Source organism: Ursus maritimus, unplaced genomic scaffold (assembly GCF_017311325.1).
Source record: "Ursus maritimus isolate PB19 unplaced genomic scaffold, ASM1731132v1 scaffold_2, whole genome shotgun sequence".
NCBI lineage: Eukaryota > Metazoa > Chordata > Mammalia > Carnivora > Ursidae > Ursus > Ursus maritimus.
In genome coordinates this window covers 24,860,280-24,873,793 of record NW_024424452.1, presented here as the reverse complement: position 1 = coordinate 24,873,793, position 13,514 = coordinate 24,860,280, and the positions used below count along the sequence as shown (strand labels likewise).

General features: G+C 47.1%; 1 protein-coding gene across 1 annotated transcript in view; it reads right to left on the bottom strand.

Moving 5' to 3' along the window:
• The window catches only part of SYT17 (synaptotagmin 17), a 77,241-nt gene that overhangs the window by 22,481 nt on the left and 41,246 nt on the right, over positions 1-13,514 (bottom strand). The window contains exons 6-7 of the mRNA XM_040635266.1: positions 8,472-8,592; positions 6,755-6,910 (exon numbers count right to left, since the gene is read on the bottom strand). Of these exons, the coding sequence (XP_040491200.1) occupies positions 6,755-6,910; positions 8,472-8,592 (277 nt within the window). The remainder of the gene's footprint in view (positions 1-6,754; positions 6,911-8,471; positions 8,593-13,514) is intronic.

Here is a 13,514-nt window from a genome sequence, read left to right as displayed (position 1 = left end):
TCTCCCCACTCTGCCGCTTACTTCCTGTGACTGGGTCAGGAGCCAGGTGCCCACTGCCAGCTCCTCCCACACACTGCCAACCCCAGGGCACTGCGGGGAGCACAGACCAGTCTGGTTCTGTGGCTGAGTTGGCACAGCTTTAGTGTCAGTCCCTGGCTCCTGGATGCTGGACCAGCTGGCAGCTTTGGGGTGATGGTGATTAGGAGAGGGTCCGCTCGGGAGGCGACCACAGGCAGCTGGGCCCAGCTATTCACCTCCAAAGGGCCAGCATTTCAACTCTTACACACGCTGGAATTATTAAAACAACAGGCATGATTTTCCAAGGGGCTACTTCTGGGACGGGCAGGTCCATGTGCTGATTTGCCTTTTATTTCCACGATAGGAATAATCTGCTACATTTTACACAAGACAAAGTCCAGACTCAGAGAGGTGGAGTCATCGGCTTGAAGTCACACAGCTGGTTAACAGTGGGGCCAAGATTCAAACCCAAGTCTGTATAATTCCAGGGTCCGCTCTTCTATGGCGAGGCCCAACACCACCACCACCACCACCGTCATCATCACCATCACATTTGGTATTTATTGAGGACGAACTATGCAGAAGGCACTGTCTAAAGCTCTTTATATGATGTACTGAGGTTGGAAGAGGAGGAAATTGAGCTACGGGAAAGGATGTCATCTGCCCAAGGTCACATACACCTGCTGAGTGGTAGAGGTGATATTTGAACCAAAAACTGCATCTCACTCCAACCCATACTCTGAGTGGTCATGCAACCGTTTCTCTAGCAGGCAGAGCCGGGCCCCGTGCCCAAGAACTCACATGGGGAGAGAAGACAGAGGCTGCGGGGAGGCTGCAGGGAGAAGGTGAGGCAGAGGTGGGCTGAGGCCAGATGCTGGGGAACATCTGTGCCCCAGAACAAACCCATAGCATCTCTCCATCTTGAGGGAGTTTCTGGCTCTCGCAGAATGGCTATGCCCCATTCAGACTGGCTTTCTCCTCTCTCTTCTGCTGGAAACCCTCCGCTTCTCCACCGTCCTGCTTCTCAAACCCCAACGCTTTTGCAGCAGAGAACGCATGTCCTCTGGTGCCCATTCAGCCCTGAGGTCTTCCCAGGCAGGCAGGTGGCAGCATTGCTCCTGACCTCCCCTCTCCTCCTCGCCAGCCTCCCCACCCATCTCATCTCACCAGCAGATTCAATTAACCAATTAGATGCTGGAGCCGCAGAAAGCCAAGCAATTATGGAAACAGACCAGGTGCCTTGGAACTCACTCTCACAGAGGGGCCTGGGAGGCCTCCAAGCAGACAGCGGGGTGGAGAGGGCAGCAGAACTGTGTGGGCAAATGCTGCCAACCTGGGCTGGGCGAGAGAACCAACTGGAGAGCTGTGAAAAACACACCCCTTTCCTGAAATACAGATGCCCTGGCCGATTCCATTGCTTTGGACTGGGGCCTGGGCATCAGGATTTTTTTAAAGTCCCAACATAATACTAATGAAAGATGGGACTGGAGGCTAGTTGATATGCAGGGGTAAGGATTACTGCTAGAGTCTGATTCCTTCGAATGACTGGCACTCACCCAGATGCACTTCGGGGGTCTTCTGTGTATTCACTCCCCAAAGGGTGGTCTATAGACCCATAGAGCTGGCATCACCTGGGTGCTGTTGGAAGGGCAGAACCCTAAGCCACAGCCCAGGCTGACTGAATCAGAATCTGCATATTAACAAATCCCTAGGAGATGTTAAGGATGAACGCACCGCACTCTCTAGTCCTAGGTAGACACACTAAAGTTGGCAAAAAAGCTAGGAGTGTCGGTCATTGCCCTGGTTTCTCTTCTTGGGTATTCCGCAGCTGCCTGTAGAAATTCCAACAGGACAGGTGGGCAGCAGAGCATGGGGCTTCCATGCGGACCCCTGTCAACCTATTAGCTCTCAGGCTGAAGGATGAGGTTGGCCTCAATTTCTCTCCCAGACCTCAGTTTCCCTTCTGGGCTGGAGGCCTGCCTGGTCTCTCCTCACTCCCTACAAGCTTCTGCGCCCAGCTCACTATCACCTGCTCACTCCCCAGACAGGGTCTGGCATTTGCAGCATACCCTGCTTTTCTCCATCATAACCCTTAGACCAATTCACAATGACGTCGTGATTGCTGCGGCCTTTAAGTGATGTTCGTCTGTCCCCCCCACTAGCATTAAATGCCATGAGAACATGCGTCATGAATTCTGGTTCTCTGCTGAATACACAGCACATAGTAGGTGCTCAAAAAAATTTCAATCCATGGAGACTGACACTTGGTTGGCTCCTGCCCCAGGAAACTGAACCCTACCCACTCCCACCCCTGGCATCATTGGCTGCCTCTGTTCTGCTTTCTGTCTCTATTAATCTGTCTACCGAAGGCACCTCATATAAGTAGAATTCTATGGGATTTGCCCTTTCCTAGCTGGTTTATGTCCCTTAACAGAATGTCTGCAGGGTTCATCCATGTTGTAGCATGTGACCATTTCCCTCCTTTGAAGGCTGAATAGCAGTGCTCTGAATGGATAGATCACATTTTGTTTATCCGTTTATCTACCTGTTGATGGACACCTGGGCTGCTTCCTCCTTTTTGCTACTGGGGATAACGCCGCTGAGAGCATGGGTGCGCCAATGTCTGTTTGAGTCCTGCTTTCCATTCTTTTGGGGATATACCCAGAAGGGGAATTGCTGGATCACAGAGTAATTCTATTTTTAATTTTCTGAAAAGGCCTCATCAAGCTGCATTTCTTTTTTTTCTTTCTTTTCTTCCCCCACTTCCAAGAATAGCCCACTAACCTCAGTGGCCCATTCTACTTTACTTTCCTGGAAGGCCTCTGGGCTGCACGTCACTCTCTCACGAGCTGAAAAGCAATTTTCCCCCTTTTTTTAAACTTCAGCTGCAGAAATCACCTGATTGAAAATTGCAGAAGAACCCTCAACCCCCACAGGAACGGAACTGCTCAGCCAGCCAGCCCGCCAGCTAATTACAGGCTTTTACCAGGATTCTCGGCAAACGCTCCAAGCACAGCTCAACCTTACTTTTGTTATGAAGTGTTTGGAAACAAGCTAATGGGCTAGGTATCAGATCCTTAGCCTGGAGGTGACAGCTCTTTCCCTAGCGGTACATAAAGTTAGAACATCACGGATTCGAATTCGGCACAACTGTAGCCTTGCCCAGATAGATACCAGCTCAACCTGGATTTCTTTTATCACTGTGGTCAGTGCCCTTTGGGTGAAATGCCATCCCAGCTGCAATTTCCGAACCCTGACTGAGCACAGAAATATCTGGGGTGCTTTAAAAATACACATACACAGATAGAAAGACAGAGCTGACGTCCCCAGCTCAGTCGGCTTGGTCAGTCTCCGGGGGTGGGGTCTGGCCACTGGTAGCACTTTATTTTATTTTATTTTATTTTATTTTTTTAAGATTTTATTTACCTATTAGAAAGAGAGAGAGAACACATGAGCAGGGGGAGAAGCAGAGGGAGAGAGAAGCAGAGGGAGAGGGAGAGGGAGAAGCAGGCTCCCCGCTGAGAATGGAGCCAGAAGCAGGGCTCGATCCCAGGACCCCAAGGTCATGACTTAACCAACTGAGCCACCCAGGCGTCCCTGGTAGCACTTGAAAGCTCTAGCTAACTCTCAAGCACAGCCCAAGTTGAGCATTCCTTACTTAAGAAGGAAGGAAGACCTGCTATCCTTCCTTCTCTCGAAAGAATATTTTCAATGGGCTTTAGCCTGACGAGAGGTGCCCCTGAGCTGGGGGCACGAAACCCCAACATTTACAGAAGAGCAGCAGGTGTTCCGGGCCTTGTCTGATGGGTGCAGCTGGTGACGGCCACCCGAGGTGCGGGGGGTGAATGAGAGATATATGGGGGGGGGGCGGGGGTGCTCCTCCAGTTTGAGGCTTTTGCCTGATGGGTTTCACATATGGGATTCAAGGAATTAAAAAAAAAAACCTCTGAACAGAAGGCAAAATTTTCTGTCCTTCAGGGTGCTTTTCTGGGAAGGGTACTCCAGAGTTCTCATCACATCCACAAGCTCTGTCACGCGCCCCTCCCCCACCACACGGAACCCGGGCCTTTATCACAGGCCAGCAGAGGGTGGCATATAATGCAATTATTAAAAACAAAGAGCTAGGTCCATCCACATTTGCACTGACCTGGAGGGACTGGACACATTCAGTTGTCAATGAAACAAAAGCCAGTTTCAGGGTGGTGTCCATAGGACGGTCCGCCAAGCGCCACAAGAGCAGGGGCTGTCTGTTTTGTTCCCTGCTATAGTCCCAGCACCCGGAAACAGTGTCTGGCCCCGAGAAAGTGCTTCATACGCACTTCCAGAATGAATGAATAACTTCCTAAAAGAGCTGAATCTTCTATATGCGGATGATGTTTGTGTGAATGAGGAAAAAAGTGTGAAATAAGGCCTACCAGGATGTTAAAGGCGGTGATCTCGGGGAGAAGGGACTGGAAGGGGGATGAAGAGAGTAACACTGCCGTTCAGTAATAGTTCGCGGTTACGTGTTTGCCTTGCACGAGGCACGGTGCTCAGCACAGATTATGTCTTGTTGTCCTCTGATCCACATAACAGTCCTTCAAGACATCCTTGTGTCATTACACCCATTTTACAAATGAGAAAATCTAAGCATACAGATCTTGGTCAAGGTCACCAAGCCCAGATCCACGCCCTGGCTCCAAAGCCCACGCATTTAACCCCTCTGTTCTTCTGATTCTCCCTCTAAACTCCTCTTTGGGTTGTGTCACTCACTGTGACCAGCTTGCGCTACTTTTGTCCTAAAATCTTAAGGAAAAGATAAAAGTGTCAGGGCTTTCCTTCTGGGCACTTGATGCCTGCTTGGGATCCCCTCCTGATTTAATGTGCAACATTAAGTCCTTTCTTCTCAGTAGGGACTTGGGAGTCGATACTCCATGCCTGGATCTTATCTTGGTTCAATAGAGTTCCCACTGCCTGCTCTGTACCACTTAAAGATTCAGTGGACTCGCGGTCCTCTACTTGACCTGAAACCTTGGGGACAGTGGGACCCGTGGATAGCAGCCATCCCAGGCTGCAACAGATAGGATTGTCATACCCGCTTAGAGCAGGCAGCCCCTGACTGGATGCAGACTCTCTGGGTGACAGGCCCTAAGAAAATCCAGAACCAACCTGCCTCAGAGGAGTCTTGGAGCACAGAGCATTTGCAATCTTGGTGATGAGAAGCAGTGAGCCCATGCAGAGGAAGCCTTGCATGAAAGGATTTTTTCAGCCACAGCCTTCTTTCTTGGGAGACAGGCAGCTAAGGGTTTTAGACTAGATCTAAACAGATTAGGCCTCCAATTACTCTAGAACATGACTCCTCAGTGTGAGGTCAGGTCCCCAGTGCCAGCACTACCTGGATGTTTGGGGAAATGCAGACCCTTTCGTCTTTGGAGCTAGGAAGACCAGAGCTTAAATCTTGACTCTACCAGTCTGAGACTGGGTGGATTGCTTAGGTTTTAAGCCTCAGGCCCCAGCCCTGTAAGCTGATGAGGATGATGCTGATTTGACAGCGTGAATTATGATGCATATGAGCAATAAAGTAAGTGAAGCCCCTGCTGGGAACAGGACACAGGAAATAATAAACCATTACTTCTATTAACTTGACATTGTGGGAGCCAGCTTCTAAAATGGCTCCCAATGATCCCTAACTACCAGTACTCAGGCCCTTCTGTAATGCCCTCCCCTGGAATGTGAGCTAGACCTAGTGGGTTGCTTCTAATGAACAGAATATGGCAAAAGTAAGAGGATGTCATTTCTAAGATTAGGTTACATTAAGACTCTGGCTTGCATCTTGCTCACCTGCCCACTCTGATAGAAACCATCCGCCATGTTGTGAGTTGCTCTATAGAGAAGCCCATGTGGTGAGAAACAGAGGAAGGTCACCAGCCAACATCCAGGAAGGAACGGAAGCTTCCAATCCAATGTATCTCACTGTAAGGAACTAAATCCTGCCAACCACTAACTATGCGAATAAGCTTGAGAACAGATCCTCCCCCAGATGAGCCTTAAGATGAGACTGCAGCCCCAGCCAATACCCTGACTGCAGCCTTGTCAGAGAACCTCAGCCAGAAGCAAGCAGCAAAGCTACGTCTGGGTTCTTGACCCACAGGAACTATGAGCTTAATAAATGTTGTTTTAAGTCACTGTATTTGTTATGCAACAGCAGATAACTAATACACTCTGAAAACAATAAATTCAACTAGAGCAGCACATGACGCCTCTACTTAAACACTATGTCCTCTGGGAAGCCTTTCAAAATCCTCCTCTCCAAGTTAGGTGACATATTTCTCACGTTTCCCTGTAAGACTATAAGCTACTTGAATCACCATATCATCAAAACTAACAGAGTGAGCACTTACTATTTTAGACCAGATTTTACTTAATTTTACAATCTCACTTAATCTTACAAACCTATGAAGCAGGTACTATGATTGCCCATATTTTATAGATGAAGAAACTGAGAATCAGAGGGGCCAAGTAACTTGCCAAGGCTTCAGCAATTACGTGGAAGTGCCAGGAAATCTGGCTCCAAAGTTTACATTTGTAATAATTATGCTTTATGGTTCTATGAATCTTGCCCAACTTCGCAAATGACTGGATTCAAACCGAGGTAGCTGAATATGAGATATTACCATCTCTAGACACCTTCTATCTTTAGGACAGTAAGTGGAATATGCCTCACCTGGAGTTCATCAGGCTCTGAACCACTACCTACCTGTAAACACTAAGCTGGCATTTTCAAGTTCTTCTTGGGGAACTTTGAAGCTGAAGGATTCATTGTAGAAAGGATCAATTGTGCCCCTTAAGAAGGATGTCTTCTTTGTTTTCACAAGCTTGAGTCCATGTACCAGCTGGATTTTCACAAAGGGGTCTGAGGATTGGACACAGAATTATAAAATGTTGGAGCTCATGAAACTCAAGCCATCCATCCATACAACTTCCAATCTATCTGATAACCCAACCACTTAACCCATCCTTTCCTCTCTCTTTTTTCCCAACAATCCATCCATCTTTCCATCCATCAGTCCAGGTGGATACCCCTCCTTTCATTCATCCGTTTTCCCATCCATCCATCTACTGTCCATCCCTCCTATTTCCCCATCCAGCTGCTTATCTGTTCATCTCTTTCTCTCTTCCTCCACCCATCCAAGATTTATTGAGCTCCTCCCACGTGTCAGGCATTGTGTTCATTTTATAGATGAAGAAAGTGAAGACCCAAGAGAGGAAACGGTCTGCTTAAGATCAATCTAGTGGAAGGAAAGCCAGACCCAGAGCCTGCCCTGGTTTTCTGTCCCTAGAAATCCATATCATGTCAGTGAGCCCATAGCTCCATACATGGGAATATAGAGATGGCAGATTAATAACTATCAGTCTTAGATCACTTCACAGTTTACAAATTCATGTACATTATCTAATTTAATATTTGTTTCAACAACCCAGTGAGATGGATACTGTTGTTATCTCAATTTTTCCGAAGAAGAAATTGAGGCTGATGGAGGTTAAGTATCTTCCCCAAGGCCACATCATTTCTACGCGGTACAACGAGGACTTGGTTCCAGGCAGTTTGACTCCAGAACCTTTAATCATTTTATCATACTGCTTCTCCCATCGTGGTGAGTCTGAAACTCTCCAGCCTTAACACCATTCCCTCCACTGGCCCCTTCCCAACCTCTATTTTTATAATGTGGGTTTTGAGAATGCAAGTTGTCTTCTAAAGGCAGCTGTCACTTTATAGCAAAAGTAATTTCTTTTTGCTGCTGTACTTGGAGGAGACAGTGGTTTCTCCACTGAGCTGAAGAGGTCCCAGAGACCCTGGCTACTTTCATGATAATATTCTCTGCTGTCATGGGAGAAGCTCCATACAGATGGAATGTAATCTTTTCCATTTCATGAAGTCGTGTTTGAATTGGTTTGCTATAAAGTAGGCACTTAAAATAGAACAGTCTTTCCAGAGCTGGGGTTTATAAAGATTCAAGGTACACTTGAAATGAGCTGGGGGGCAAGCGGGGGGGTGGGGAACAGTCAGGGCGTGCCCACCACTCCTGCAGACTGCAGACGGGAATGCGCGGTCCGTGCACATTACCGCCACCTGGAGCATGGCATCTCCATTGCAGGCACGGTATCTGGAAAGGCAGGTCTGCCTTGGGGGCTGCGTGTGCACAGAGGATGTAGAGGTCTGTAGTCATCACGCGTGCTCTCAGTCAAATCCCAATTCCAACGGGGTTACTGAGATACCATCATTCACCTGCCTCATCCTAAGAGCCATCTGATCTTTTGCCTCTTGCTCTAACATCCTAGTCCTAAATGCTCTTTGTTTATCCTTGCAGGGTTTTATTAATAGTATCCGGAATCCAGAAACAAAAAATTTGTCCCTGTGTCAAACAAACAGATGCCTCTTAAGGAAACGGGGGAATGTGGGGGCCTCACTGTACCTGAACCTTGGCTCACGTCTGTCTGAAGAAGTTGCTTGGCTCGAATGACATCAACATTCAGTCTCCCAGCGCTTGGGAGGTAATTCAGTGACAGAAGCAGCTCCCCCAGCTCAACTTCATTCTGCAGAGAAAATAAATGGTCAGGAAATTGCTTTTTTCTTGTATTCCTTTCTGTACCTGCCATGCAGGAAAATGATCCCAGCAGCTCACAAATGGGCTTCTGTGGGTGGATCAGCTGATAGTGGGTGCCTCTTTCTTTGACTTCTTTTAGTCTCTGTCCCCCCATTATTCCATCTATCTCAGAAAGTTCTTGGGGCACCTGGGTGGCTCAGTCGGTTAAGCGTCCAACTCTGGATTTTGGCTCAGGTCATCATCTCAGGGTGGTGAGATCAAGCCCCAGGTCGGGCTCTGCGGTCAGTACGAAGTCTGCTCCAGATTCTCTCCCTCTCCCTCTGCCCCTCCCCCTACTCATGTTCTCTCTCTCTCTCTCTCTCTCTCTCGAATGGATAAAAAAAAATAAAAAAAAAAGTCTTTCTGCTCTTAGAATGCTAAACAGCAACAACAACATGCTAACAACAATGCATCAATAATGATAATATATACATGCTAGTCAAGTTCTGTGCTCAGCACTCTGTATGGAAGAGCTAGTTCAATCTTCATAACGCATCTGTAAGATGTTAATATTACTCTTATTTAATAGATGAAACTGAGGATCAGAACAGTGAAATGACACGTCCAAGGCCACACAGCCCAAAAGTGGTAGCACTAGCATTTGGACCCAGGGAGGCTGACTCCAGATAATCTGACCACTATGCTCTTCTGCCTCCCAGCAGGGTAACTGGGAGGAGGATAACCGGGAGGCAGAATAGCAGAATACCCTGCAGAGCGGCCATGTGGCTGAGAAGTCTATTCTCAACCTGCTGTCCAAAACGGCGCCCACGTGTCTAGTCTCATTGTGGCAACACGTATCCCTCGTTAAAAAATACCCATTCCCTGGATGTCAACACTACCACACTGGTGGGAAATTCACCCAGAGCATGATTCCTTCCACACTTCCAAAAGTGCCTAGAAAACAGGAGGCCCCTACTTCTCTGTCTCATTTTTTTTTAAATTTTATTGTAAAAACTTGCAACCATGTACAAATTACGCAGGCCAGTATAACACATCTCCATATACCTACCACCCAGGGGTAACAATTATCAGAATACTTCTCTTGCTAAAGGCTGCTTCATTGTGTCTTAGTCTGTACTTGTCTTGGTTCGTATACCAAAAATACCATAGACTGGGTGGCTTATAAACAACAGAAATTTCCTTCTCACAGCTCTGGAGGCTAGGAGTCCAAGATCAAGGTGCCAGCATGGTTGGGTAAGGGCAGTATTCTGGGTCACAGACTTCTCGTTGTGTCCTCACTTGGTGGGGGGGACCAGGGAGTGCTGTGGGGCCCCGTATGTAAGGCGCTAACCCCATTCATGGGGATTCCATCATCATGACCTAATGACCTCCCAAAGGCCCTATCCTGTAACACCATCACATTGGACATTAGGATTCCAACATGAGAACTTTGGGGAGACACAAACATTCAGATCACAGCACATCAACACCCTGACTTGCAAAAAATTTTAGCTGAATATTTTAAACCACATCCCAGATATGATGTCATTTTACCTGGATATCCTTCAGAGTGTATCTCTAAATGATAAGGACATTAAAACAAATATTTTTAGTATGGGAAATTTCCAATCATATTCAAAAGAAGGCAGAAAAGTCCAAGGAAACTCACTCAGATTCAATAATTATCATCTCATGGCCAATCTTGATTTACCCATATCCTCGTTCAACTTCCCATATCATTTTGAAGTAATTCCCAGACAGCATATTATTTTTCTTTAATATTTTAGTATATATCTCTAAAAGAGCAGACGGATCTACGTATCTATCCTTTTAACCATCCACCAGCTATTCAATCTCCATCCACCCATCCACCATCCATCCTCTATCCATTCATTTATCCTTCCTTACTCCATCCATCCATCTACCCATCATCCACCCATCCATCCATCTACCCATCATCCACCCATCCATCCATCTACCCATCATCCACCCATCCATCTACCTATCATCCACCCATCCATCCATCTACCCATCATCCACCCATCCATCCATCTACCCATCATCCACCCATCCATCCATCTACCCATCATCCACCCATCCATCTACCCATCATCCACCCATCCATCCATCTACCCATCATCCACCCATCCATCCATCTACCCATCATCCACCCATCCATCCATCTACCCATCATCCACCCATCCATCCATCTACCCATCATCCACCCATCCATCCATCTACCCATCATCCACCCATCCATCCATCTACCCATCATCCACCCATCCATCCATCTACCCATCATCCACCCATCCATCCATCTACCCATCATCCACCCATCCATCCATCTACCCATCATCCACCCATCCATCCATCTACCCATCATCCACCCATCCATCCATCTACCCATCATCCACCCATCCATCCATCTACCCATCATCCACCCATCCATCCATCTACCCATCATCCACCCATCCATCCATCTACCCATCATCCACCCATCCATCCATCTACCCATCATCCACCCATCCATCCATCTACCCATCATCCACCCATCCATCCATCTACCCATCATCCACCCATCCATCCATCTACCCATCATCCACCCATCCATCTACCCATCATCCACCCATCCATCCATCTACCCATCATCCACCCATCCATCCATCTACCCATCATCCACCCATCCATCCATCTACCCAGCCACAATCTCTATCCATCCCTTTCGTTATCAGTCATCCCACCAAATCTATGACAAGCGCCAGCTCTAGAACAGAGCTTGACACGCAGTAGACTCGATAAACATGTGTTGACTGGATCCCCAGTCAAACCAAAAGATTTCTGTACAAAGTAAGCTAGTCCCCAAACAAGAAAACCATCTCACATAGTAACTCAAAGGTTGCAAACTGTCAGCCTGTAGATGTGTTTTATTTGGCCCACATCAAGTTTAAACATAATTACTTGATAAGTACCATAAAATTCAAGAATCAAGATATCTCACACTTTCAAAAAAAATCTGGATTCCCCACCTTTCTTGAAAAACGAGAAGGTCCAGTAAAGCTGGGCTCACATTCCCATCTGGCAACATCTGGCCACACTGCATCCCCCAGATGGGACCTGCCTCCTTCATTTCATTAGGTCCCCATCTATCCTTCACCACTTGACATATGAATTTGCAGGTTTTTCAAGACAGAAATGGTCAACTCAGTGTCCTGAGTAATTGAGAAAGTTTGCAGCCTCTATACAGAGTTGCTAGGGTTTTCCCCCTTGTTCTTGAAGGCTTGGAAGATGTCATATCCTCAGGGCCTGACTCTGCAGACATATTTATCCTGAGACAAGAAATACCAAGAATTCTGCCGGCTCCTTCATATCCTTGTGGACTTAGAGCGAAGCCTTCCCTGCTTCTACAACTAACCAGAGGCTCGTCGTATGATATAGCTTTACAGGTAGGGACCCTAACTTGTAATTCAGTCTGCTGACGTGGTAAAATAATGGATTCGGCAAACCTAGTGTCATGGAGGGTAGTTCATTTAGAGATGGATCCAACTGAGGAAAAAACAATATGGCAGGAAATCAGCCAACAGACATAATCCAGTGGTTCTCAAATGGGGACAATTTTGCCGCCACCACCACCAATGTCTAAAGACATTTTCGACTGTCAGAACTGAGGTGGGGGATGCTACTGGGACCTAGTGAGTGGAGGCCAGGGATGCTGTTCAACATCCTGCAAGGCAGTCTCTCAACCCCCAAAACAATGGATGATCCAGCCCAAAATGGCAACAGCGCTCAGCCTGAGAGCCGCGGGATAGAGAGAAAGGGGTATAGATATCCTTTTACAATAGCAAAAAAAGTAAATATCCATTGACTCAATATTTCCATTTCCAGGTTCCAGTGGGAACCTACCCACTGATGTACCTCTCTGTGCATCACAATGTGTGCACTAGAATAATAAATACAGTATCATGACCTTGACAGAGTGACTGTGGGCCACGACGTGCAACGACTGGGGAGCAAGACAGTCCACGTCTTCATGGAACGTACATCCTGGTGGGGGAGACAAGAGAGTAAACAGACTAAAAGAGACATAAATGAGGTGATTTCAGATGTTAAGGACTAGGGAGAAAAACCCAGCAGGGCAGGGAGATGAGGGGCCTTTCTGGGGTGAGGGAAAAATTCTGTATCTTGATTATGGTGGTGCTGACATGGGTGCCAAAAATCAACTATTTAAAGTGTATGAATTTACTGTTTGCAAAAAACACCTAAATAAAGTTGATTAAAAAGTGGGGCGCCTGGGTAGCACAGCGGTTAAGCGTCTGCCTTCAGCTCGGGGCGTGATCCCGACGTTCTGGGATCGAGCCCCACATCAGGCTCCTCCGCTGGGAGCCTGCTTCTTCCTCTCCCACTCCCCCTGCTTGTGTTCCCTCTCTCGCTGCCTGTCTCTCTATGTCAAATTAATAAAGAGAATCTTTTAAAAAAAAATAAAGTTGATTAAAAGGGATCCAAAGTAAGCAAATAGGACAGAATATTATTAGCACTTATCAAATCTGGGATATGGGTACCTGGGGGTTTATTATGTCAGAAATATTTCATTTAAAAACATTTTAAACATATTTTAAAAAATAAATATTAAAAAAGCAAGCATGAAAACTTAGGTAACAGAATGGTGACTGATAAGGCACACGTGGGGTCCGCCATGTCAGCTGGTGGTGGTCAAGGCCTCCCCAGAGTTGAGGTTTGAGGAAGGCCTGAAGGAAATGAGGTGGGGAGGAGGACACATGAGCATGGGGATGGGAAGAGGGAGAAATCCAGGAACACAGTGAAGGCCAGTGTGGCTGGAGTGTGCTAAAATGTGGGTTCTGGAAAGGTCCATGGGAGCTAGAGAAAGCTGTCCAGGGGCTGACCTGTGGGAGTGTGCCCACCCCCTGCCTTACAGGA